The sequence below is a fragment of the Danio aesculapii genome, chromosome 25 (genome assembly GCF_903798145.1).
Source record: "Danio aesculapii chromosome 25, fDanAes4.1, whole genome shotgun sequence".
Classification (NCBI taxonomy): Eukaryota; Metazoa; Chordata; class Actinopteri; order Cypriniformes; family Danionidae; genus Danio; species Danio aesculapii.
The window spans coordinates 36,822,115-36,849,614 of NC_079459.1; the positions used below are offsets into that span (position 1 = coordinate 36,822,115).

The 27,500-nt window shown below is 39.1% G+C and overlaps 1 protein-coding gene across 1 annotated transcript in view; it reads right to left on the reverse strand.

Moving 5' to 3' along the window:
- Window positions 1-11,696: 11,696 nt before the first annotated feature.
- tmem117 (transmembrane protein 117) overlaps window positions 11,697-27,500 on the reverse strand; it is a 54,917-nt gene continuing 39,113 nt past the window's right edge. The window contains 3 exon segments of the mRNA XM_056452204.1: window positions 11,697-15,444; window positions 22,316-22,445; window positions 24,830-24,989. Of these exon segments, the coding sequence (XP_056308179.1) occupies window positions 14,804-15,444; window positions 22,316-22,445; window positions 24,830-24,989 (931 nt within the window). The 3' untranslated portion in view covers window positions 11,697-14,803.

Consider the following 27,500-nt stretch of genomic DNA (forward strand, 5'->3'; position numbering starts at 1 on the left):
GGTTTCTAGATGTTTTATGGCCTCACATTGAAGCTGTGAAAGAGCCACACAATATCAGAGACAAATTAAATCCTTGACCACGACTAGAGCTTCAAAATACATCAAATTATTATTGTTATTATGATTATGAGCATTTGTGTGCTGCATGCAGTGGTCGTCTACATTTTAATATGATTAATGTGTACATTATATTATTTGATCACATTTGCCTTGACAGTCTTATATAATAGAAAATGGTGTGAAATACCAGAAAAAGTTTCTGTTGAACTGTACATGTATATTATATTGAGCGGTGTCGTATATTGTGCTTATATACGGTTCACCTGCAGCATCTTGAGGGGTCAGAGGTCATCAGAGACTGTGTGTGCAGAAGGAGATTCTGTCCTGCAGCAGAACAACACTCAGTCTGGAGGAAAACACATCTGCAATTCAGTCAGAAACAGCAGATTTCACACTCAACAACTACAGTACACTTGCAGATGCATTTTAAACTTTAAACTCAGCCATTTTTAGTTTATATCTCACAATTCTGACATTTTTCTTTTGACTGTTTACATGCTTATCATTTTGTTTTATTAAAATATACTTTCTAATGGGTTTTCATAGGCTCTCTCAGTTTTTCTCTTTATTTCTCACAAATCAGATTTTTTTGTGATTTAATTTATATTTACAGCAAGTTCATCCACTCTTTAAAATGCACTGTTTCTTTAAATTTGGACTTTTAACGCTGAGTTTTTAATTACTCAAAACTCTAAAACAGGATCTCACTATTATAAGAAGAAATCTTCACTCAAATAAATGCTGGGTTGTTTTAATACCACTAAAGGCCCTGTGGAGTGCTTTGAAATGTGCATTTTTATTCAATGTTTGACGTAATCGAAGCACGAAGAGAGAGTGCGGGACATATAGTAGCACCTCCCCTTTTTAAAAACAGCCAATAGCGTTTTGCTTTATTAGCGCTCTGTCAGTGAGAGTGGTTGAGCTCAAGTCCATCAAACAAACAGCCAGAGAAATAATAAGTCAAAGTGATTGGCAAATCTACAGGCAAAAATGTTTGTCTTACTCAAGAGTTTTTGTCTTGTTTCTAGTCCAAATATCTAAAAAATCTTAAATCAAGAAGCATTTTCTGGACAAACACAACATATTATCTTGTTTTCAGAAATAATGAGTGAAAATGAAGTGAGTTAAACCCTTAAAACAAGTTAATAATCTTGCTTTTGCTTTAAAATAATATTATTCATTAGCTTACCCTATTGGCAGATTACTTTGCTTTGTTTAAGGAAAACCTGAAATCAGAATCAGAAAGAGCTTTATTTTTTTATTTGTTAATTTGTTAATTTTTAATGAAAAAAAAAAACACATTTTAAGGGAACAGCTGATTTGTGTACAGACACTAAAGCTGATTTTAGCTGCTGAAATAAATCTGGGGTGATGGGAACAGTTAGAGAAAAAATAAATAATAAATGAGAATCAATAATTAGTGTTCACTGTAGAAAACCCCTCCATATTCTACAGTAATATTCTGTAAATATGCAATACCCTGTTAAAAAAACAAGCAAAAACAACAACAGTGGATTCTGAACTACACAAAATGCAGAATATTTCAGTTGTAGTTTGTGTGTAGATTATGGACATTTAACATGTATGCGGTTAATGTACTCAATTAAATATCTACAACTGTTTAAACTATAAGACAAGTAATAAAATATTGCTTTGTGTGCAGAAATAAGTCCAAATGATGTGAGTTTCCTCATAAATCTGTCTCCCAATGGTGCAAGCAAAATAATCTTGTTTTCCCTTTGAAATCACATTATTTGAGATAACTTTAGCCAGATTATTTAGCTTGTTTTAGGTTAAAACTCGCTTCATTTTGACTCATTATTTCTGAAAACAACACAATATTTTGTAATTGTCTAGAAAAAGCTTCTTGATTTAAGAATGTTTAGATATTTGCACTAAAAACCACTGTTTGCAGTGTACTTTCAGTAGATCAAGCACTGTATTAGTGAACAGATTTACAGGTGCAGTTTGATCAATCTCAGCACGCTCGCTTCATCAAACTCTCCTCCTGGAGGATTACACTCATGTACGACTTGTTTCAGAGCAAAAAGGCGAGTTTCTGTTGGCCGTGGCAAGGTTTCCCTTTCAGCCCAGATCTGCTGATGGGGCTGATTCTGCGGATTATGTGCTCAGCATTCAGGAAAACGTCCAAAACACACGCTGCGTTTGATCAACAATTCATGGAGTCGAGTTTGGAGTCAACATTGGAGAGCAGGCCTGAAGCTCCAGGCTGAAAATGGAGATTTATGCTCATTAAATCACTCTGGATACATTTGACTGGAGTTTTTTCCTTCAGTAAAACATGGTTAAAGAATATTACAGCTGAATCTTTTACTTCACAGAGGCTTTTAATGATAAAAAAATGACATTTTAGGGCACAACTGATATCTGCCGAGACACTAAAATTGAGTTTAGGGGCTGAAATAAATCTGGGCTGATGGGAATAGATAGAAAAAATGAAATTAAATAGTAAAATGACAAACAGTACAGAACTAAAATGAGAATTAATGATTAAATAAATGCTTATGTCAGTTTTATTTAATAAAAATAAGTAAATAAAGAGTAAATGATGTGAATAATAAGCCTTACAGCACTAAAATAAGGAAGGAATGGAAAAAAAATAAAAATAAATAAATCAGGTTTTTTTGGGAATGTTTATAGAAAAATTGATTTTAGGTGCTGAAATAAATCTAGGCTGATGAGAATAGATAGAAAAAAATTTAAAATGATAAAAAATGATAAACAGTACAAAATGAGAATTAATGATCAAATAAATGCTTAAGTCAGTTTTATTTAATAGAAATAACTAAATAAAGAGTAAATGATATGAATAATAAGTCTTACAGCACTAAAATAAACAGGAATGATTAAATAAATAAATAAATCAGGGTTTTTAAAACTGGAAATGTTTATAGAAAATTTGATTTTAAGTACTGAAATAAATCTGGGCTGATGGGAATAGTGAATTGAGCACAAGAAAAAGAAAACAAAGAGTAAATGATACGAATAATACAGCACTGTAATGAGAAGAAAATAGATAAATAAATGAATGAATAAATAAATAAATAAACAAATAAATAAATAAATAAATCAGGGGTTTTTAAACTGGGAATGTATGTAGAAACAAAAAAGTAATAAAGAGTAAATGATGTGAATAATAAAGATTAATTTCTAATTAAATATTTATTAAATAAATAAATTTATTAATAAATTACTGCACTAAAACTAGAATAAATAAATATATTTTTTTTAAGACTGGGAATGTTATTAGAAAGATTACTTAATAAATAAAGAGTGAATGATGTGAATAATAAAGATTACAGCACTAAAATGACAATGAATGATTAAATTAATAAATAAATCATAAATGGACAGTAAAAACACGACAAAGCTAACTTGAATTCTGTAAGAAAAATGTGAAGAACAACAAAGACTGTAATAATAATAATAATAATAATAATAATTTAAAAACAATAAAAGGTTAAAAATAAATACTTAATTAAAATTAAGTAAAACAGAACATTGTTATTACAAAACATAAAAAAAGAAAGAAATATTAAAAATAGAATAATAAAACACTAGATTACAATAAGTGCACGAACAAGTAAATAAAAGACAACATAAAACAGAATAAGGGAGAGTAAAATTTGAGATAATAAATATAAGAATATAAACATACAAAAATAAGCATAATATAAATAATAGATACCTGTTTAAAATAATGTTTGGTGACCAAACGTGTATTTTAATGACTATAACTGTTTAATAAAACTGTTTTGTTTAAATGCAAATTAAAAAATAAACAGACATGGATGCCTTTTCATTTTATAGATTTGGTTACCTTGCACTAAAAAGCTCATCCATTGTGGTCAGGTTCATCTAATGATTAAAGAAGAATGTCCTTATGGGCTCATGAACGATCCTGACGGGACTGTAATAATATCTGGAATGTTATAAATATAATAAAAGCCTGTTATGGAGCGGCTCCAGTGTTGGGACAGATCTGGCACAGGGGCCATATGTGCCCAGCGGGCCCCAACGCCGGGACGGAGGAATCCCAGCATGCACCGGCCTGATTCCAGCTGGCTCCTAAATGACCAATTTACTATCAGAGAGAGAAACCCACGGCGGCAGATGCTACGACCGACGGGGAGCTGATATTACGGCTTCTGCTCGCTATTAAAAACAGCACAGGAGATGCTGGGGAGGAATATGATTGGCTGGATGCTTGAGTGACAGCATGAAACCCCGCCCATTCAGTGCTCCGATGCTAATCTGAAAGTCAGGATTTTAAACAAGCATTTAACATGGAAACATGCACGAGTATGACGTCAAACATGGCTGCTAAATAATATAAGTAATAAAAAATGAATGGTCACTTTAATTTAAGTAGGACTGTTAATAACAATTAACTAAGACTTTTAGTTTAATAAACTACTAAATAGCTGCTAATTAATAAGTAGTAATATAGTAGTTGGGTTTAGGTGTTTTGTATAAGATTAAGGATGTAGAATTAGATCATACTTTATAAGAGCTAATAAATAGTTAATTTCGTAATTTTAATAAGACAGTAGTTACTTAAACTAAAGTGTTACCAACATATTTTCAGGAGTTTAAAACCTAATAAAACATTACAATTACAAACAGTAGCATTGTTTATTATGTATAATCTGGCTGCTATTTTGTTAAGTAGCTGTAATAAATTCAGAACAGAAAAATATAAGGCTCTATTTGACGATCCATGCGCAAAGTCCAAAGTGCAGGGTGCAAACGCATTAAGGGCGTGTCAGAATCCACTTTTGCTATTTTAAGGATGGAAAAATCCGCTTTGCGCCGTGGCGCATGGTCTAACAGGGTTGAGCTTATTCTCTTAATGAGTTATAGGTGTGTTTTGAGAATAAACCAATCAGAGTCTCATCTCCCATTCCCTTTAAGAGTCAGTTGTGCTGTCCATAGTGCATTTGCTATTTACATGACGGACTTTGTAAGTGTAAAAGCTGAACGCTTCACTAGAGAGATAACAGTTACACAGAGCAACTACAGCGCAAGAATGAGAGATGAGCCTCCTCATTATTTACTTTCACTCTTGTGGATAGGGAAACGTGTTGTACGCACAGATATCCATATACATAATTAATTTTGTTCGTTAAGCGCAAAGATTTGTTTTAAAACTATTTCTAAATTCTGCTCTAATTTCCGGCAAACGAATAAATGAACAATAAAAAACAGTTCAAATAACAGTTATATCCTAATACACATGCTGTGCCCTATATGGTCTAAAACCTGACAGGTGGGTTAAGCTTGTTTTTCTAAGCTTGTTTTTAATAAAACAAATATAAAAATGCATATAATAAATAATACTGCTAATAATGATAACATTATACAAAAGCAAATTGTTATGAATAAACTGAAAAAGCCCCCCGAGATGAAGAAGGCATGAAGGCAGTGGTTTTTATATTTATGTAGGCTAGAAACTCATAATTTTTGTAATATTTTAATCCTTTCATTCTTTTTCATTTGTAAAGATATTTGTGTATTGCTGTACATCCTGTTTGTATTAAGCAATGTGTAAGTGTGTAAGGACAATAGACCGGCTTTGATCTGGTCTATTGAACAGTCTATAAAAGTTTCTCAAAATAGCAACGCGCCAACAATGCGCCTCAACACGCCTCCTTTTTTAGATCAGAACGCCTATGGGCACACATATGAGCGCAAATGCATTTGCTATTTAAACAGCGTGCTGCAAAACGTCAAAATGACTCTTGCACAGAGCTGAAACTAGCAAACGGCAATTGCATCGCGCCTTGCGCCGGGTGTATGATAGGGCCCATAAAGTCTAAATTGTAAAAAAAAAAAAAAAAGAAAAAAAAAAGTCTCAATATAGAGTCAGACTTGAGTGGTATCAACTCAAAAATGCAAGAAAAAAGGAGGAATGGTGAGATATAATGTTAAAATTGTAATAATTTGAATTGTAAGACGTAAGTAAAAACAAGGAAAATTCAGAATTATATAAACTAATCAGGATTGCAAAGTATAAACTGAGAGCTGTAATAAAATCATAACAGATATTATGTGGAAAATGTAAGAAACCGAATTGTGATGTAAAATAAGAACAAGAAAGCCTGAATAATAAAAAAATAACTACTTAAAACTGCAAGGTATAAACCATGGTGATAAATCTGAGTTGCAAGAAATCATGTAAGAGTTTAAAGAATTGAGACATAAAATAAAAACAAGGAAAAATGTCAGAATTATTCCGTCAAAACTGTGAGATATGAACTAAGAATTGAGATAAACTTAGAATTGCAAGTAAATTGTGGGAAAAAAAGTCAAAAGATTATCCAAAAAGGCTTAACTATGAGAAAATCTGTGAAAAACTGTCATAATTCTTAACTTTTTTCTCACAAATGTTTACATTTAGTAATTTTACTTTTTCTCAGAACATTAAGTTTACAATGTGAACAGAATTCGCATTTATGAACAAGTATTATTATAATCACATTTATGAGATAAAACATTTTGTGACAACATGGAAGCTTCGATATACATGACGTCCGTTAAACAGGGCTGTTGCTAGATCAGATATGGTTGCTGCTGGAAGTTAACGAATATTATTTATTAAATTTCCTATTAATTTGTATTTTATTAACATCTAACCCCACCCCAACCCTAAACCCAACCATCACGTAAAAACAGCAGTTGTACAGAGTGTTATTTATTAAAGTACCTAATAAAATTTAATTTTTAACGTCTACCCCTACCCCTAACTGTGCGTTCACAGTGAAAGCGGCCAGAGCGTCAAAGTAGCCGGAAGTCATTCATTTTCAATGGGAGCCGGTGGCGATAAGCTCTTCGCCGGTGTAGGCATAGAGCAGAGTTTAAATCAAGTCAACTTTATGGTAATGAGCTATGACGCAGTTCAGCAGTAAGCAATTAGAATGTAGAAGTCCACCGCTTGAGAGGAGTCCTTTTATTTTTAAAGCAGGAATCTTATTCAACAATGCAAAACCGTATTGCTGCTTCAGAATATTTCAGACATATGGACACATATTGGATAAGTGGAGCAAAGCCACACCACACACAACACCTTGACCGTCCATTGGTATATGAATTTCATAAATGGTGTGCAACATTTTCAGGCTAGAAGGCCTGTTTTTATGCGGGAATGTGACTGATTTAAATACGAGATCAATGCAGCGAATAGAATGGAGGAACTATGACGTCACTTTGTAGGCGAATCGGCTGCTAGTATAAAACTGGTTCCCTCGATAAAATCCCCATAGGATTTTCCCATAGGCTTTTCGAAGATTGTGAATAATAAGCTCTGTGTTCAAACACTGTTCATTACACTTCCATGTTTTGTCCAGCCGGATAATCCTCACACCAAAATACAACTTTAAGCACTTTTGGACCTTAAATGCAAACGCAAGAACTGAAAAGCTAACATTAGGCTATAAACGGACTACAGAGCCTTCAGGGCGCTCGCCGCCAGTTATGTCAGAACCACCCTGCTACAGACAACTGTTCAAGCTTAGAAATATGATCCATGACAAAGATTTAATCTCTCAGTTTATTACATTATAATCCATGCTATTTATTATAAACAAATAAATAAGCAAAAACGCATAGACCTGAGTGCCTTTTGGAGTTTTTACGTGGGAAATACATTTTGTTTTGCTTTACGGTTGTTGTAAAAGTTTTAAAACTGTATGTATAAATGTGCCTACATACAGTAGTATTATCATAAGACATATTTAAATAAGTGTATCGCTCGCGTGCACACAGCTCGCTTACCTTAGTAATAGACGACAGAAATGAAGCATGAGGGACAAGTCTATATGCCTGCAAGCTCCATCATAGACAGAGAGCAACATTCAATATTCTTTCTTTGGTCACGAAATACAGCGAAAGGCCTATACCGTCACATATGCTATACATTTCAAGGAAGAGTGTAAAAATTGCAGTTATGCCAGAGTTAAATGTGTTCAGATGAAGAAAAAACTGACGAAAAATCACGTTAAAATGGCAGTTAATTTGTATTTATTTTTACACATTTATTCACACGTTTGCATTACTGAGAGACAGGCTACACTGTTAGGCAGTATCCACATAATATGGTTAAATTAAAATAAAGGATCAACAAATTAATCTGTCTTGACAGTCTTTACAAGTGATGGATTTATCTACCCACAATGTGAAAAAATACAACAAACTATGAAAGACAATTCATGAAAATACTTTAATTAGAGACAAATCCAAATGCTCAACGCAACCGGGCTGCGCTCCAGACCAGTTCAGCTCGATGACGTATAACGTCTCTGACACCGTCTGTAGTCCCATTTAGCAACTTAATAGTTTAAAGAAGCATAACAGATTTTAAAAAAATCAAGAGTGAGATGTAACTGATGTGTTTTATGTCGTTGAATAAAATGTGAAAGTATCTTGAGTTTGTGTTTGCCACGGACCATATTTCAGCGATTTAACTGAAATCCCATTGGAAAAACCCATTGACTTTGGGACGAGGGAACCGGAACTGCTAAAATGCTAACTCGCTTCCCGGTTTTTGCATACAAATTGACGTCATAGTTCCTCCACTCTATTTTGACGATTTCGCTGGTGGAGGTGTGAAGGCAGACAGTGTTGTCATCGGGGCTGCCAGAGCGAACTTTGACGCTCTCAACGCCTTTGGTGTGAACTTACAGTAAACCCAACAGTCACAGTACTGTAAAAATATTAATTATTGTTATACAGTGTAATAAAAACGATGCTATATTGATGTACATATCTGCAGCTGTATATTATCTAGACTACCATTAAATAGTTTCTGTAACTACTTTATAAAATGTCCGCTATTTTAATATTTTGGAAAAATCAAGTCATAACTGTCTTGTGTTTAATGGGAGCAAAGCCAAACAGGTTTGGAGTCAATGTCAGAGAGGATTTAAGGTCATTTAGATTGCAAAAAACTCCTGATAAACACCTGACTAACCTGTAGAACTAGCAGTTGATGCAACAGGCCTCTGTGGTTTAACTCAACAGATGGAGCCAAAAACACAATCGATTTTACACAAGAATGACAGCTAAGATGAGCGAAACTGTCCTGCAACATCGACAAACGTCTGGAAAAAGAAGCGCTCTTGATTTTCCCTCATAATAACCAGTAAATGTGATATCTTATCAGCTCCTGCAGTCCACGCTTAAAGTTTATCTTCCGTCTGCAGCTGCCGTTGAGGGAAAACGCTCTCGTCGTCCGTTACTTATTTATTTATTTCGAATTTTGAATATCGCTGCGAGACCGTTAACGGCTTTTCCCGCGAAACCGCTCATTACCGCGCTTCTCAAGGACAGTGTGATAGTCTCATGACTTTCCCTGCAGCACGCTTGATAAAAATGGACTCTTTCCATCTCGGGAAGTGCACTGAGATATTAAGGCTGCTAGGTTTTCTCGGAGGTACGTGTGAGTGGCTCGGAACGGGGATTTGCTGTGTCGGCTGAGACCGGGACAGCGGCGGAATTGCAATTGAAGCGCTTCTCCCACCATCTGACACAGGATTCCCGCGCTCGCGCTTCAGAGCCGCCGTGATGGAGGACTGAGTGACAGATACCGAGCGGCGGTTCCGTCTCTGTCACGAGTTTGAGTCTTTCCGTACTGTGATCACGGAGACACGAGCGAGTGCCCGACATGACAGATGATCTGCTGGAAAACCGGAGAAAATCTTCACCGAGCAACTCAAGAGCTCGAGGCGACCGAGTTCACGGTTTAAGATGAGGTACACGTCTGATGTCGAGAAACCTGGCCAATTTCACTCACACACACACGCACACGCACACGCACACGCACACGCACACGCACACGCACACGCACACACACACACACATATATATATATATATATATATATATATATATATATATATATATATATATATATATATATATATATATATATATACACATTTTAAATACCATTTTCATACACTACCAGCCTATGTATGGTTTAAAAACAGGAGGGTCATTCAAAAATCTATATTTTTTATAGTTAATTTAAAATGAATTTTAATACATCCCGCTTTCATTTTCATGTCTGAGAAAAAATGTGAGGAAACAGTTGACAGATTTTTAAAAAGATATTATATTTGTATTTGGCTATCATGTTTTATAGTATATAGGCTATAATACTTATATTTTCGTTATTTTTATATTTTCAGAATATTGAGGGTAAATAATGAACATTTTATTTAGATTGATTTGCATAATAACAAGTTATTGTTATGGCACTTTTCATTTGTTATGGTTTTCATTTATTACATAAATTTTTGTCTTATTTTGTTAAACATTATAAAGGTTATGTAACATTTATTTTTATTTCAGTATAATTTTAAAGGTGGTCCATGCATTAATCCTTTTCAAGCCATTCATTTCACACATAAGTTGGTTTCCTAACTGAAGTATATATATAATATCTATAGACACATACATTCATCTTTACCAACATTTTCTAAATGACAAATTTGGGTAACACTTTATTTTGATGGTCCATTTGAGTATTAGTACACTATCTGCCTAATATTTGTTGATACAGACATTCAACAGACATTTAACTCACTATAAGAAACTTTGCAAGTACATGTTAACTTACACAAACCCCAACCCCAATCTTAACAGTCTACTTATAATCTAATGAAAATCAGTTGACATGTAGATGCAATGTAATTTAAATTCAACAAACAGACCCTCAAAATAAAGTGTGACCCAAATTTGTACCCCAAATTAGCATATTATTAGGTTACCTGTAGTATTTGGCTGTTGTTCATCCAAGATTGATTCTACATAATGTTCCCATCTAACTTGCTTTGCTAATACAGTATGCACGTCCATCTATGTACTGCAAAAAAAAAGAAAAAAATCAATAGTTAATTCCTCTGCATAATCACAGATATTGAAGATCAGGGACGTACTTACGGTCAGACGGTGGGCAACAGATTTACCAGAATCAGAGTTTTTTTTCTGGCACAACAACAAAAAAGTCAAGCGAGGCCCAGATTTCCTTGAGAACGAGGCAAAACAGATTAGGAGTGTGTTGTGTGGAGATTGAAAGCTGTGCAAATACAGCAAGAAAATTCAGGTTTACAGCTATTGTGCAGAAAAGAGAGAGAATTATCATGTCAGAGCGCAACACGACACAAGGCAGACAACAACTCTCAGAAGAAATAACAGAGGATCTATTATAAAGTGCAATATTTTCAAAGAAACTTCTGCACGTCTCTCCACGGGGGCAAACAGTGAGAGTGGCTACATATGAAGTGGTAATGTGCCACATGCAGATTTCTGAAAGCTTTAATAAATCGCCTTCCGTGAAGAAACGCTTTCATAACCCTTGTGTTTTGACCTGTAATGGTGCCTAATGGATGTTGACAAAACGCTCCTATAAATGGGTTTGATTGCCACTTTCTGCAGAACCGGATCAACATCTGGACGAAGGTCGGCCCGCAGGGGTTGCTTGGCAACAAGGTCACGACGGATCACGACTACCGGTGGCAAACGCCAGCAGTCGCCACTTTGGGAGAACCTCGATTCGGGAAAAAACCATTTCCGAAGATAACATGCAACTGCTGAAATAACACGGTACCTGCGTGTCAAAAGAAGGTCGTTTATTGATAACAGGCTTTGAGTCAAATATATCTCATATTTACCATCCCAACCTTTCAAGAGAGGCTCACCTGCACATCAGAAAAACATACAGGACGAACATGAAAACAAAACACCGGAGAGAGTGGTCAAAATAACACGGGGATTAGATGGCATTGCTTTGGTTGAATCTGAAAATGCAAAAAAAGATGCATAAACAAGTAACAAGTGCATATCATTCAGATATTCCGACACATGCATGTAAACGTATATTTAGTTGCACAGCAGTTTGGTGTAAAGGATACATTTATACGACAATAACATACAAAAACGGCGATATTTTAAGACGTTCCGCATACATACAACAAACAAATCCTAACTTCGTAAACACCCCCTAAAACAATAAATAGCCTTACAGATAGTGAATTGATTTGGATCTGTGACCCGTGCGCAGGTTTTTTTAATGAAGGCACAGCTTTAGGTGTTCATTACGAGTATTTTTCATGACTGCATGCCATGCGTTCACTGCAGTGTCTTATACATATAGGCACAAGAGTATCTACATTAAAAACGAAGTATAAAAAAAATCACACGTCCAGCACCATTGACCAGCGTCCTTGAAGGACGTTTTTTGAGGAACGTGGAAAAGTTCAAAAAGTCGGCGCCATGTGCAAGATCGCTTAAAAGCTTGATATAAAAATAGAAATTTCACGAACGAGTCTGTGATGTCTTTTGGATAGTTTTCTGTAAACCTCAAAAGTCAATCAGCAACATACTTTGGAGGTTTTCTGTAGGACTGTGGCGATAAAATCTATGCAATTTGATTCTCTGATTTTTAAAATGCACTGCAATTCTCTCTGAAATTGATTCTGAGCTTATTTCTGAACAGCAGATGGCGCTCTAGGCTAGTTTTGAACAGCAGGTGTTGCTCTAGGGTAGTGTTTAACAGCAGACTGCGCACTAGCCTAGTTTAGAACACCAGACAGGGCTCTAGGCTAGTTTTGTACAGCAGACAGCGCTCTAGGCTAGTTTTGAATAGCGAGTAGCACCCTAGACTTGTTTTGAACAGCAGGTGTCGCTCTAGGGTATTGTTTAACAGCAGACTGCGCACTAGCCTAGTTTAGAACACCAGACAGGGCTCTAGTCTAGTTTTGAACAGCAGACAGCGCTCTAGGCTAGTTTTGAACAGCAGACAGCGCTTTAGGCTAGTTTTGAATAGCGAGTGGCGCTCTAGACTTGTTTTGAACAGCAGGGGTCACTCTAGAGTAGTGATTAAAAGCAGACTGCGTGCTAGGCTAGTTTTTACAGCAGACGACACTTTAGGCTAGTTTTGGAACAATGAGTGGCGCTCTAGGCTAGTTTTGAACAGAAAACGGTGCTTTAGGCTAGTTTTGAACACCAAGTGGTGCTCTAGGCTATTTTTGAACAGCAGACAGCTAGTTTTAAACAGCAGATGCCGCTTTATGTTCATTTTCAGGAGCAGACCACATTCTAGGCTAGTTTTGAACAGTGAATGGCACTCTAGCTAATTGTTTGACCAGCAGACAGCACTCTAGACTAGTTTTGAACAGCAGAGGGTGCTCTAGGCTAGTTTTGAACAGCAGACAGGGCTCTAGTCTAATTTTGAACAGCTAGTGGCGCTCTAGGCTAGTTTTGAACAGCCAAGGTCACTCTAGACTAGTTTTAACAGCGAGGGGCACTCTAGGCTAGTTTTAACAGCAGACAGAGATCTAGGCTAGTTTGACAGTGAGTGGCGCTCTAGGCTAGTTTAGAACAGCAGAGGTCACTCTAGGCTAGTTTTAACAGCAGACAGAGATCTAGGCAAGGTTTGACAGAGAATGGTCCTCTAGTCTAGTTTTGAGCAGCGAGTGGCGCTCTAGGCTAGTTTTGAACAGCGAGTGGCGCTCTAGGCTAGTTTTGAACAGCAGAGGGTGCTCTAGGCTAGTTTTGAACAGCAGAGAGGGCTCTAGTCTAATTTTGAACAGCCAAGGTCACTCTAGACTAGTTTTAACAGTGAGGGGCACTCTAGGCTAGTTTTAACAGCAGACAGAGATCTAGGCTAGTTTGACAGTGAGTGGCGCTCTAGGCTAGTTTTGAACAGCAGAGGTCACTCTAGGCTAGTTTTAACAGCAGACAGCGATCTAGGCTAGGTTTGACATAGAATGGTCCTCTAGTCTAGTTTTGAACAGCGAGTGGTGCTCTAGGCTAGTTTTGAATGGCCAAGGTCACTCTAGACTAGTTTTAACAGCGAAGAACACTCTAGGATAGTTTTTACAGCAGACAGCGATCTAGGCTAGTTTTGACAGAGAGTGGTGCTCTATTCTAGCTTTAAACAGCAGACATCACTTTAGGTTATTTTTGAACAGCAGATGGCGCTCTAGGTTAGTTTTGAATAGCAGTTGGCACTCTACGCTGGTTTTGAACAGCAGATGGCGCTCTAGGTTAGTTTTGAATAGCAGTTGGCACTCTACGCTGGTTTTGAACAGCAGATGGTGCTCTAGGCTAGGTTTGAATTGGAAATGTCGCTCTAGGCTAGTTTTGAACAGCAGATGCTGCTTTATGTTAGTTTTGAAGAGCAGACGAAGCTGTAGGATAGTTTTTAACTCTACACTCAAATGCTCCTGATTAAGAGCACTTGTGCAGTTGGCTGATCCGTGTACTGTAATTGGTCAAATGTACCTCAGCTTTTATGCCATAACATTAATGTAAACACAACTCACAAGAAACACTATACTTCAGCTTAGTCTGCAATTTATCATGGGTCACCACAGCAGAATGAACCACCAATTACTGCAGCCCTTCCAGCCGCATCCCACCACTGGGAAACGCCCATACACTCTCTCATTCACACACGCACACACACACACTCATACACTACGGCCAATTATGTTTACTCAGTTCACCTGTAGTGCATGTGTTTGGACTTTAAACCTTCCTTAACAATCTTAATGAATATTTTAGGTTCAAGTGGCATGTGTTTGTGAAGCACACAGCGCCATCTGTCTGTAAAAGCTCAGAATTGCAATGCATTCGGAAAATCTCAGAATCAATTCGCAGTGCACTGATTTATGTCCACAGCTTTGGTTTGTTGCATCTCATTGACCTTTGGCTTAGATTATGGAGTGAGTTGTTTGACGTCCGCCATGTCTTCGGGCCCAGCGCTGTCTATAGCTACACTGGGTTGAGTCTCCTGGGTTTCGTTTGAACACGGAGACATGGAGTTATTCGATGACCCAAAATGATGAGTGTCCACCAATAGCAGCATCGGCGTCCCACTTCTCTTCAAAGCCTCGCTCATGCTTATGTTGACTTCCTCTGGCGTGACTCCCAGATCAGATGGCGATTTTCGCTTGATGCGCTCGTAGCTCTTATCTTGGTTTTCAGGGATCGTTTCGCTATCCTGAAAACGTCCAAAAAGCCAGATAAAGAACCCAAAGAGCACGAAGGCCGCAAGACTGGGGATGAACGCCAGGCATTTCACGTCTAAACTAGCGCCCACGTAGCGGCTGTGGAGAAACATGTCACTCTGGACGTATGTTTGATTGGTGCGGGGGTCTATATTGGTGGAGCGCCATTCCCAGGTTAGCATGCTACGGTTGAAGTCCTGCAGCGTATCCGGGTCCTCCACAGTATAGATCTTCTCTCCTGGACCGACGTACTGACCGTATTCATAGGGTTTGTAGAAGATCTGGTTCTTCCACATGTTGAGGTCCAGGATAAGTACCAGGAAGATGATTCCATAGTTGAACCATTTCCCTAAGGAAAAGGAGGAAGAATATTAGCATGTTGGAAATTCATGGCACTGTACATCCCACTGCAAAATTGATGCTTTGTTTTTGACTTGTCTCTAGTCCGAATATCTAAATTGTCTTAAATCAAAAATCTTTTTATGGACAGGTAAAATGTTTTGTTTTGTTCTTAGAAATGAGTTAAAATTAAGTGAGTTTTTTCTAAAAACAAACTAATAATTTGCCAGTGGTGTAAGGGAATTAAACTTATTTCAAACCAAAAACAAGATTATTTCACTTCCCCTTTGGCAGGTTGTTAACTTGCTTGTTTTAAAGGGTCATGAAACCCCCCATCTCAGCAGGGTGTTTTCACACCTTTAGTTTGAAAAAAAAGTCAGGAAAGTTCAGCTTTGTTTAGGTGGGATTGTCAAGTGCCTAAATAGGGAAGGGTTTGCATGAAAAGGGGAGTTTCAGTACGTGCACACGCTAAATTTCACAGTGGAAACACAGATGCAGTCATCGAATTATTTGCCTTAATCTGAATAAAACAATAATCTGATTAAGATGTTTACATGAGTTGCTTTTTGAATGTTCCTTTCATGATCTCGTCTTACATGTTATAGCACATAATACGATTAACGACATCGTGTCACCGCGCTATCCACATTTCCTATGGAATTTCATGTAATTTTGGGTGTTTCATTCTTGACTTGTCGACTTTAACTGCAGTTTGGCACTTTCACTTTCATTCTGGAACATTTCATGCATGTCCCCCTGACAAACGAGATATTGGATACGAGGAACTGCTAGAAGAGTAGTTTTAATAGAATATTTGAAACCGCACGCCGTATGTGAGAAAAAAAAACCTGCGCATGTTGGTGTTTACATGTTTACGTTTGGAGAGCAGCATTTACAGCGGATCTTTCAGTCCATAATATTGTAGTGATGTTAAGGTTCTGTTAACTTAGTCACTAAATCATTTTGACTGAGGTATGTCTTTAAAAACAGAAAGAGTACAGCTGACGATACTAACTAACTTTGCCATCGGAACTAACACTGATCGCTCACTTACCAAATCTGTAGAGACTGGACAATCAACACCAACTGGAACCGCATCTTTTTTAAAAGGAGACGAGCGGCAAATCCAGATTTCACCATTTCCAGATGTGAAAAGCTCTTGGGTTGAAAAATGTTCCTTACAAACATATTTTTGTGGCGTGTTAGCAGACCACTGTAATCCACACATGTCTACACGAGATCGGTGCTCTCATCACGGGGAAATGAAAACGAGACCTTCGGTGCGGCTCATTTAAAAACCCAACACTGACGACCCATGTCTCAGAACAATTCTTCTTCCAGTTGTTTTAATTACGGTTGGCAACACAACATGGCGTCTCTCTAAATATTGTAACAGGTTAAACGAAGCTATATCATGGATATTAATGAAGTTGCACCTCATTCACAATAGAGCGTGCTGATTGGTTTGAACCTAGTCTTTCTCATGAATGAACGATGAAAACTCAAAGACGTCACGTTGTACCCACCAGTACAGACATCCAGTCTCCATGCAGGAATGTACACAAGGATCTCATGGCTGTGATGCAGCTTCAACATTTCTTTTCAAACCGGAAGAACAAATTTGCTCAAAATAATACCACAAAAACAACCACCTTTCACTTTTTTTGTGAAATATATGTGTCCTAATAGTGTTTTTAGCAACGTGGGACACGTATATGTCAACATCACAAACAATGTGTTTCGGTGTTTCATGACCCTTCAAGGAAAAAACTAACTTAAATTAGACTCATTATGTCTGAAAACACAATGGTATGTTTTACTTGTCCAGAAAATGCTCTTTAATTTAACAAATTTTGAATATTTGGACTGGAAACGACAAAAATTCTGCAAAACTGCAGAACTGCATAGCAACATCCTAGCAACTGCCCAAAACACCCTAGCAACTGCACGGAAAGATAATGGAAATAGGCAAATACCTAAAACACCCTAGCAACAGCATAGTAACATCCTAGCAACTGCTCAAAACAACCTAGTAACTGCATATCAACATCCTGGGAGAAGCTACACAAAACTACATAAAACACCCTAGCAACTGCATAACAACATCTTAGCTACTGCTCAAACACCCTAGCAACTGCATGGAAACATAATGGCAATTGGCAACTACCTAAAACAACCTAGCAACTGCCCAAAACAACCTAGCAATAGCATAGCAACATCCTAGCAACTGCCCAAAACACCCTAGCAACAGCATAGCAACATCCTAGCAACTGCTCAAAACATCCTAGCAACTGCCCAAAACACCCTAGCAACTGCATGGAAACATAATGGCAATTGGCAACTACCTAAAACATCCAAGCAATAGCATAGCAACATCCTGGTAACTGCTCAAAACACCCTGGTAACATCCTAGCAACTGCTCAAAACACCCTAGCAATAGCATAGCAACATCCTAGCAACTGCCCAAAACACCCTAGCAACAGCAGAGCAATATCCTAGCAACTGCTCAAAACACCCTAGACATAGCATAGCAACATCCTAGCAACTGCCCAAAACACCCTAGCAACAGCATAGCAACATAATGGCAATTGGCAACTACCTAAAACATCCTAGCAACTGCTCAAAACATCCTAGCAATAGCATAGCAACATCCTAGCAACTGCTCAAAACACCCTGGTAACATCCTAGCAACTGCTCAAAACACCCTAGCAATAGCATAGCAACATCCTAGCAACTGCCCAAAACATCCTAGCAACAGCACAGCAATATCCTAGCAACTGCTCAAAACACCCTAGACATAGCATAGCAACATCCTAGCAACTGCCCAAAACACCCTAGCAACAGCATAGCAACATAATGGCAATTGGCAACTACCTAAAACATTCTAGCAACTGCTCAAAACATCCTAGCAATAGCATAGCAACATCCTAGCAACTGCTCAAAACACCCTAGCAACAGCTTAGCAAGATAATGTCAATTGGCAACTACCTAAAACATCCTAGCAACTGCTTAAAACACCCTAGCAATAGCATAGCAACATCCTAGCAACTGCTCAAAACACCCTAGCAATAGCATAGCAACATCCTAGCAACTGCCCAAAACACCCTAGCAACTGCATGGAAACATAATGGCAATTGGCAACTACCTAAAACATCCTAGCAACTGCCCAAAACACCCTAGCAATAGCATAGCAACATAATAGCAATTGCTCAAAACACCCTGGCAATAGCATAGCAACATCCTAGCAACTGCCGAAAACACCCTAGCAACTGCATGGCAACATAATGGCAATAGGCAACTACCTAAAACACCCTAGCATAGTAACATCCTGGCAACTGCCTGCAATATCATAGCAAGTGCACTGCAGCATCCTTGCAGCTAGCCTGATGGAGTGTCCGCCTGTTGGGAATATTCGTCCCAGCGTGTGTTTCAGAGTCAGCCGGCCGCTCCAGAGAGGGAAATAATTGCGTTTAGATTGGCTTTCTAATGGCTCTGGTTGTTAATGCACTCATGTGAGGTTATTCCCAAACGCTAAATCACTGCTCCAAACAGTAAGGTTAAAGACTCGCACGAATCGCTGAGCAGGAAGGCCATTTTCCCAGCTCATATATTCCCGTAGAGATGCTCCACACAGTGAGCAAAACACAGCGGGATGGAAAAAGAGAAATAATAACGTCTGTTTGCTTCAGCACCAGTCCATTTCATACGGCCACGTTTACAGATGAGCAAACACTAATTAGTATGCATTACGGACGCTGCCTTCAAACACACAATTATAAAGAGACGTATCTAACGAGCTAATATTCTGACAGCGCGTCCCTTTGGGAAAGGAATTAATTCACCCGTCCTGTCCCGGATGACAGCTTTGAGCACTACCACTTGATTCATTGGCATAATTGTGCTCACTGTATACTTGCTGTCGTGCCCTACTGGAGGCACAAGTGTGCGGCTTTTAGGAGCTGCACGATACTGGAAAAATCGGACATTGCGATGTTTGTTTTGCTGTGACATAAGTACTGCAATATCAATATAATTGCAATTGCAAGAATAATTACAATAGAGCAACCCCCCCCCACCCCCCCATAGTCCATATATTTCATAGTCAAACAGGAATCAGGTATGGAAATTAAATAATGAAATGTAAGATAACACTGGCGTCAAGGTGGCGCAGTGGGTAGCACGATAGCCTCACAGCAAGAAGGTCGCTGGTTCGAGCTTCAGCTGGGTCAGTTGGCATTTCTGCGTGGAGTTTGCATGTTGTTGGCGTGGGTTTCCTCCGGGTGCTCCGGTTTCCCCCACAGTCCAAACACATGCGCTATAGGGGGATTGATCAACTAAATTGGCTGTACTGTATGAGTGTGTATGGGTGTTTCCCAGTACTGGGTTGCAGCTGAATAGGGCATCTGCAGTGTAAAACATATGCTGGAATAGTTGGCGGTTCATTCCGCTGTGGCGACCCCTGATTAATAAAGGGACTAGGCTGAAGGAAAATGAATGAATGAATGAAAATAACACTGTGTAGTCTTTATTGTATTAATTTGGTAATTTGGTTTAACATACATGTTCGATCTTTAGCACGGATCTATCTTATGTGAATAAATCAATATAATATTATAGCAACACAATTAAATTTTCTAAAGCAGTTTCAAGCACCTGATCCATAATCTGAGCACTTTTAAATTCTTGAAAACACTGGATCAAAATTCAAGCATTTTCAAGGGTTTCCAGCACGCATACGAGCCCTGTCTTCACATACTGATGACGTCAAAATTAGGGTTGGGTCGAAAGACATCACGATGCTGAGCTGGCATCGCGATCCTCTGCCCCGCCCCCTCGCAGCAGCAACCCACTCGCGAAAAATACACACTGAGGCCCCGTTTACACTAATACATCTTAGTTTTAACATGGCATTTTAGAAAGAAAACGATTTACGTCCACACTGGCGATTCAGCATTTCCTCCTTCCATCCTATACCACTGAAAACGCACATCATGTGACCACACACATACAGACTCTGTCATGCGCTCTTGCATAAGCACACCTCTGAGCTCCAGGCAGTCAGCGCAGCAGGTGTTTGAAGCACTAAACCCCAGAGAGCAGTGCACGTTGGACAGTTTATCCAGGAAGTAGCGCTGGATGGCGTCTCACTATAGTTGTTAAACGTGATATTTAATTAATCTTGTCTCTATCTAACGACTCTTCGCTCTTTTGAATCTATCAGGTATCGTGTCACAGCGTAAGTACACTGCTTCAGTCTTTCTCTTTCACGCTTGTACTTAGTCATGTTAGCTAAACCTCAGATGCTGTTGGTTGGTTCCTGTTGGTTGTGCACCTTTATAACCAACCAAGTGTGTGGACGCCATTATAACAACACAGATCACTCTGCCTATTCATGCCTAGTCCTGCTGAAAGTGATTGACAGGTGGTCATTTGTGTGTCACTTATGTTTTATTATTTATGATTTGGGTAAAACTAAGACCATGCGGGTCAGGTAGTTGACACGGTGTGCTACAAATTATTCATTGGTAATGAATAGAGCTGTGAATCTACACTGGTCTCACGGTTCAGTTACGATAATCATGCCATCGATTCGGTTCAATTCGATATCTGAGCATTGACGATGCTTTCCTTACACAGTTTTATATTATCTTCACAGCAGCAATTATTGTATTAACATGTATAAATATATTTATATACTATTTGTAATACAATTTTGTCCTTTAATACAAACAGTCAGATATATAAACTGTGCAGTACAGTACAGGCACAGAACAACATGAGCATTTATAGTAAATAAACAAATATAAATATCCCGCTTGCTTTCTGAGCCTTGTCTACCAAGCTCTTACACCTCTTTGATTGGTCACGCACTCAACAGAAAGGGCTGCGATTGGCTCTTACACGCTGGCGCTCTGCACAGATGAGTGACTCTGATAAACTGCAGCGGCGATCACAGCTGATCCATGATACGACACGGTGGAGAAAACTCTGCAGACACGCGCTCGTGTCTGTGTCCAGAAGTATCGCTGTAACAGCCGAGATTAGAGGAAAAGTCACGTCAGCAGGACAAACAGGCCACAGTGAGAGAGAGAGAGAGAGAGAGAGAGATGGAGTACTTTCATTCTCTCAATCGCAGTGAAACAGGTGCTTCTGCTGTAAGTGTCAGTGAAAGACTGATCCAGCAAACACACACACAGTCAAATTGTGCACAGTTTCTGCGTTTTTAAGTAGTTGGAGCGTTGTACATATCCGCGCTCGCCTCCCTCACCATAGCAAGCTACCGTGACATATAGCGCATATGAGATAAATAACGTCAGTACATAGTAGCCGGTTATGATTATTACTGAGCCGATACTGAATTGTCTGCATCGCGGTGCACCGAAGAAACAATGAATTTTGACACCCCTAGTAATGAATAACTGAATTATTCATAAATAATGAATTCACCGCCACCTACGACGACGATGTCATCGATGAAGCTACTTACATCACATTAGACATCGTATAATGCCAAATTGGTCGACATCGCCCAACCCTAGTCAAAATGATCAAATATTTCCCAAATAATGTTGAACAGATTCAGGAATTTCTCACAGTATTTCCTCTAATATTTGTTCTTCTGGAGAAAGTTTTATTTGTTTTATTTCAGCTAGAATAAAAGCAGTTTTAAATTTTTTAAACACCATTTTAAGGTCAATATTATTAGCCCCTTCAGCAATATTAGTGTTGGATTGTCTCCAGAATAAACCACTGTTATACAATGACTTGCCTAATTACCCTAACTTTACCCTAATTACCTGAACTTGGAATGTGTCTTTTTTAAATGTATTGATAAATTTGCCGATTATTGGAAATGAGTTAGACAGTCATGGCAGATTCACCCGTGATGTGAATGTGATACTCCTCTTTAAAGATGCGCTTGCAGACGGGCAGTCGGATCTTCAGCTGGGTGGTGGACATACCCGGGAGATTCATGTCTAGATCGCCCATGAAGTGAGGAAACTCCCAGTCCTGCAAGGAGAAGAGAAAGCCAAGGCTATTTCAGTGAACGAACACTAAAACTATTGGTCAAACAACATTTGCATTCATTCAATCATTCTCCTTCAGCTTAGTCCCTTTATTTCTTAGGGGTCACCACAGCGGAATGAACCGACAACTATTCCAACATATGTTTTACATAGTGGATGACCTTCCAGCTGCAACGCAGTACTGGGAAAAACCCATACACACTCATTCACACACACACTCATACACTACGGTCAGTTTAGTTGATCAGTTCCCCTATAGCGCATGTGTTTGGACTGTGGGGGAAACCGGAGCACCTGGAAACCCACACCAACACGGGGAGAACATGCAAACTCCACACAGAAACACCAACTGACCCAGCCAGGAATCGAACCAGCGACCATCTTGCTGTTAGGCCACAGTGCTAACCACTGCGCCACAAAACTAACAACAGTTGCTGAAAAAATGTAATGAAATAAAATATAGCAACATTATAGCAACTACCCAAGCAACCACACAGCAACTACCCTAAACACATTAGCCACATCATAGCAACTGCCCAAAATACCCTAGCAACCACACAGCAACTTCATAGCAACTACCTAAAACATCCTAGCAACTATCTGAAACAGAGTAGCGATGTGGTGGGGCGTTTTAAAGTGAAATCCTCGGTGACGGCTTCTTTACGGTCTTTTATTAAAGGCAGATATGACGATCGCTTATATTGTGATGTATTTAGCATCTGGACCGCCCAAAACAATCTGACAGTGAAGTGTTGGAGTCTGCCTCATCTCTGCTGCTCTCTGATCTACGCTTCTGTCTGACATTTACACGGAATCAGAAATGAGTGGAGACGCAGAGACACAAAGGCAGGAGAATGCCATTAATAATCCCTGTGTTTACAAAACTGACAGTCCTTTGATGTATCCGCGCGACTTAGCGAAGCGCTAACGAGGAGCCGGCTAATTACAGTTTCTCCCAGCTCACGGTTTCGCCTCATTGACGTCCATGATAACTGTGTTATACAGAAACGAGCCCTAAATTACAGAGCATGAAGGCGGCGGAGGGGCTGGAGTGAAGAGTGCCGCGGCCGCTCGGGGTCTCGCAGCTAATTAAGCGCTGAATAAAATATCAGGTGTGTGAGATTAGCCGTCGCTAGCCTTCAACAGGGACAAAAGTGAAGTGAAATATCGCAGATGAAGACGAACGAACGTCTGAGGGGATCATTACAATCAGACGCTGAATGTCAACATACTCGAGACACACAGGTGAGTGATTGAGACGCTGTAATCTCACACACACACACACACACACACACACACACACACACACACACACATGTACACACTGAAACACAGGCAAACACACTTAAAAACACAGAAACACATACACACACAGATATACGCATGCACACTCACCCACATACACAGACTGAAAACACACAAATACATACACAAACACACACACACACACACACACACACACACACACACACACTTAAAAACCCACAGAAACACACTCGCACACCCACATACACAGACTGAAACACACACACACACACACACACATTCACCCAGGCAAACGCACACTTAAAACACACACACACACACACACACTGAAACATATTCACATAGGCAAACACACACTTAAAAACACACAGAAACACACACACACCCACATACACAGACTGAAACACACACAAACATACACATAGACAGACTGAAACACACACACTTAAAAACCCACAGAAACACTCTCACACATACACAGACTGAAACACACACACACACTGAAACATATTCACATAGGCAAACACACACTTAAAAACACACAGAAACACACACATACCCACATACACAGACTGAAACACACACACACGCACACACACAGACAGACAGACTGAAACACACACACACACACACACTTAAAAACCCACAGATACACACTCACACACACACACACACATACACAGACTGAAACACACGTACACACACACACACACTGAGACACATTCACACAGGCAAACGCACACTTAGAACACACACACACACACACACACACACACACACACTGAAACACATTCACACAGGCAAACACACACTTAAAAACACACAGAAACACACACTCACCCACACACACAGACTGAAACACACACACATACATACACAAACACATATACACACAGGCAAACATGTACACACTTAAAAAACACACACACACACACACATTGAAACAAACACACACTGCAACACATTCACACAGGCAAACACACTCTCAAACGTACGTGTTCACACACACATACAGACACTGAAAGACATATACACACACACTTACTCAAACACACACTTACTCAAACACACACACACACACACACATGCGCGCGTGTGTACCTGCATGACGATGAGCAGGTCAAACACCAGGACGAAGGAGGCCAGGAACGCTCGGGAAACCTCATCACTGGGCAGAAACCCGCGGTTCAGATTATCCCAGCGGATCCAGTCTGTGCTGATGACCAGAACCACCACTGAGGTCAGAGAGATGAGCACCGTCCTGACACACACACACACACACACACATCAAAAATACAACAGTGACAGCTGAAAAGACAAGGTCAGAACATATGGAGAAAACTCTCTCTCTCTCTCTCTCTCTCTCACACACACACACACACACACACACACTTGGAGTACATGCTAAAACGGCTTTTATTTAATTAGATGAACACTTCCGCTTAAGAAATGAGACTACAGGACTAGTGATGTTTACATGCAAACCTTTAACTCCTCAACAGCTTCACTTCGATGACTGATTATGTTCCAGATGGATATTAAACACACACTCAGTATAAACTAACACTCACCAGATGAGTACTGGTCCACAGGTCACGTCTAATTGATTGAGATAAATAAATAGGAGCTAATTATTGTTCATTATTGCTCATTAAATGAATAGAGCACTTTCGAAACATCTAGGGCTGAGCAAAGCGCTGTACGTGAACTGCTAAATCAAACAATACGACGTGAGGAAAGTACTAATGGCGATAACTGCTTAATGAAGCACGTGCAGACAAGATAAACACTGAGGGCAGGTTAAGGTGTGCTAAACGCTAAAGAGAGTTTTTAAGAAGGGATTTAAGAACAGGGGTCCGTTCTTCATACGTGGGTTACTCAGTTAGCTGGATTTGGATATTGACGATTTGACATGATCCAGTATTGTTTAGCTCTTCAAAACTGATCTGAGAGTTGTTGTTATGGCAACAGTTCTGTTAGCTCAAACCTGCTCGGGAGCAGCAGCTCCTCTCATATAAACAGGATTAGATCGGGTCAGTTCAAGCAAAGAGAACACTGAAAATAATGTATTTTAAATGTGAATAAAAATCTCTTAAATAACTATTTAAAATAATGGGGCGACATGGTGTATCAGTGGTTAGCACTGTGGAATCACAGCAAGAAGGTCGCTGGTTCGAGTTGGTGTTTCTGTGTGGAGTTTGCATGTTCTCCCCATGTTGGTGTGGGTTTCCTCTGGGTGCTCCGGTTTCCCCCACAGTCCAAACACATGCGCTATAGGGGGATTGATCAACTAAACTGGCCGTAGTGAATGAGTGTGTGTGTGTGTGTGTGTGTGAGAAGGAGTGTGTATGGGTGTTTCCCAGTACTGGGTTGCAGCTGGAAGGGCATCCGCTGCGTAAAACGTATGCTGGATAAGTTGGCGGTTCATTCCGCTGTGGTGACCTCTGATAAATAAAGAGACTAAGCCGGAGGAATACACATTTTCTATATATACACACATAATAAATACACACACGTTTCATGTCAACACAAACTTTTATTTTGGATGCGTTATCACAGTTAACTTTTGCCTAACACACAAAAAAAGGAATAAAAAGCAACGTAAACACTTCTAAATACTGATGACAAACACACGTAAATAAGAACAGAAGGAGATACAGTTAAAAAATCATTCTGATGATCATTTCAGGTGTGCCATTGTTATCAGATCCATACCGCCTCACATATCAGAGGTAGGGAGATTTGTCTTGGGCTCCTGCCTCTGTTCAGTCATTCATTCTCCTTCAGCTTAGTCCCTTTATTCATCAGGGCTCGCCACAGCGGAATGAACCGCCAACTATTCCAGCAGAAGTTTTACACATCCGATGCCCTTCCAGCTGCAACCCAGTATTGGGTTATACACACTCACTCAAACACACACTCATACACTACGACCAATTCAGTTGATCAATTCCCCTATAGCGCATGTGTTTGGACTGTGGGGGAAACCGGAGCACCCGGAGGAAACCCACACCAACACGGGGAGAACATGACGCCAACTGACCCAGCCGGGACTCGAACCAGCAACCTTCTTGCTGTGAGGCGACAGTGCTACCCACTGCGCCAATGAGTGTGTATGGGTGTTTCCCAGTACTGGGTTGCAGCGGGAAGGTCATCTGCTGTGTAAAACACATGCTGGAATAGTTGGCGGTTCATTCCGCTGTGGTGACCTCAGATAAATAAAGGGACTAAGCTGGAAAATGAATGAACTATTTAAAAACATAAATGAGAAACAGAATAAGAGTTTTTCTATAAAATAACGGCATTAATAAGATAAAATATCTTAAATTCCAATGAAAAAATAAATGTAAATAAGAAACAATAAAAAATAAAAACAACTAAATGCTTTAAGTTAATCTCTATTAAATATATTTATCTATCTATATATCTATATATATATCATAAAATAACTGTTCATTGACAAGATAATTCACATTTCTTGATCATTGAATCAACATTCAATTCAAGTTTATTTGTACGGAGCTTTGTACAATAATTATTATTTCAGGGCAGCTTTAGAAAAGGTGCACATCACTGCATTACAATCAAATATAAGTTATTATATCCAGACATTATGAACCTGCAGATTTAGAGCATATAGGTGATGTCTGTGTGTACATGTTTACTGTAATGCATTCATTCATTTTCATTTGCTTAGTATCTATTAATCAGGGGTCGCCACAGTGGAATGAACCGCCAACTACTCAAGCATTTGTTTTACACAGCGGTTGCC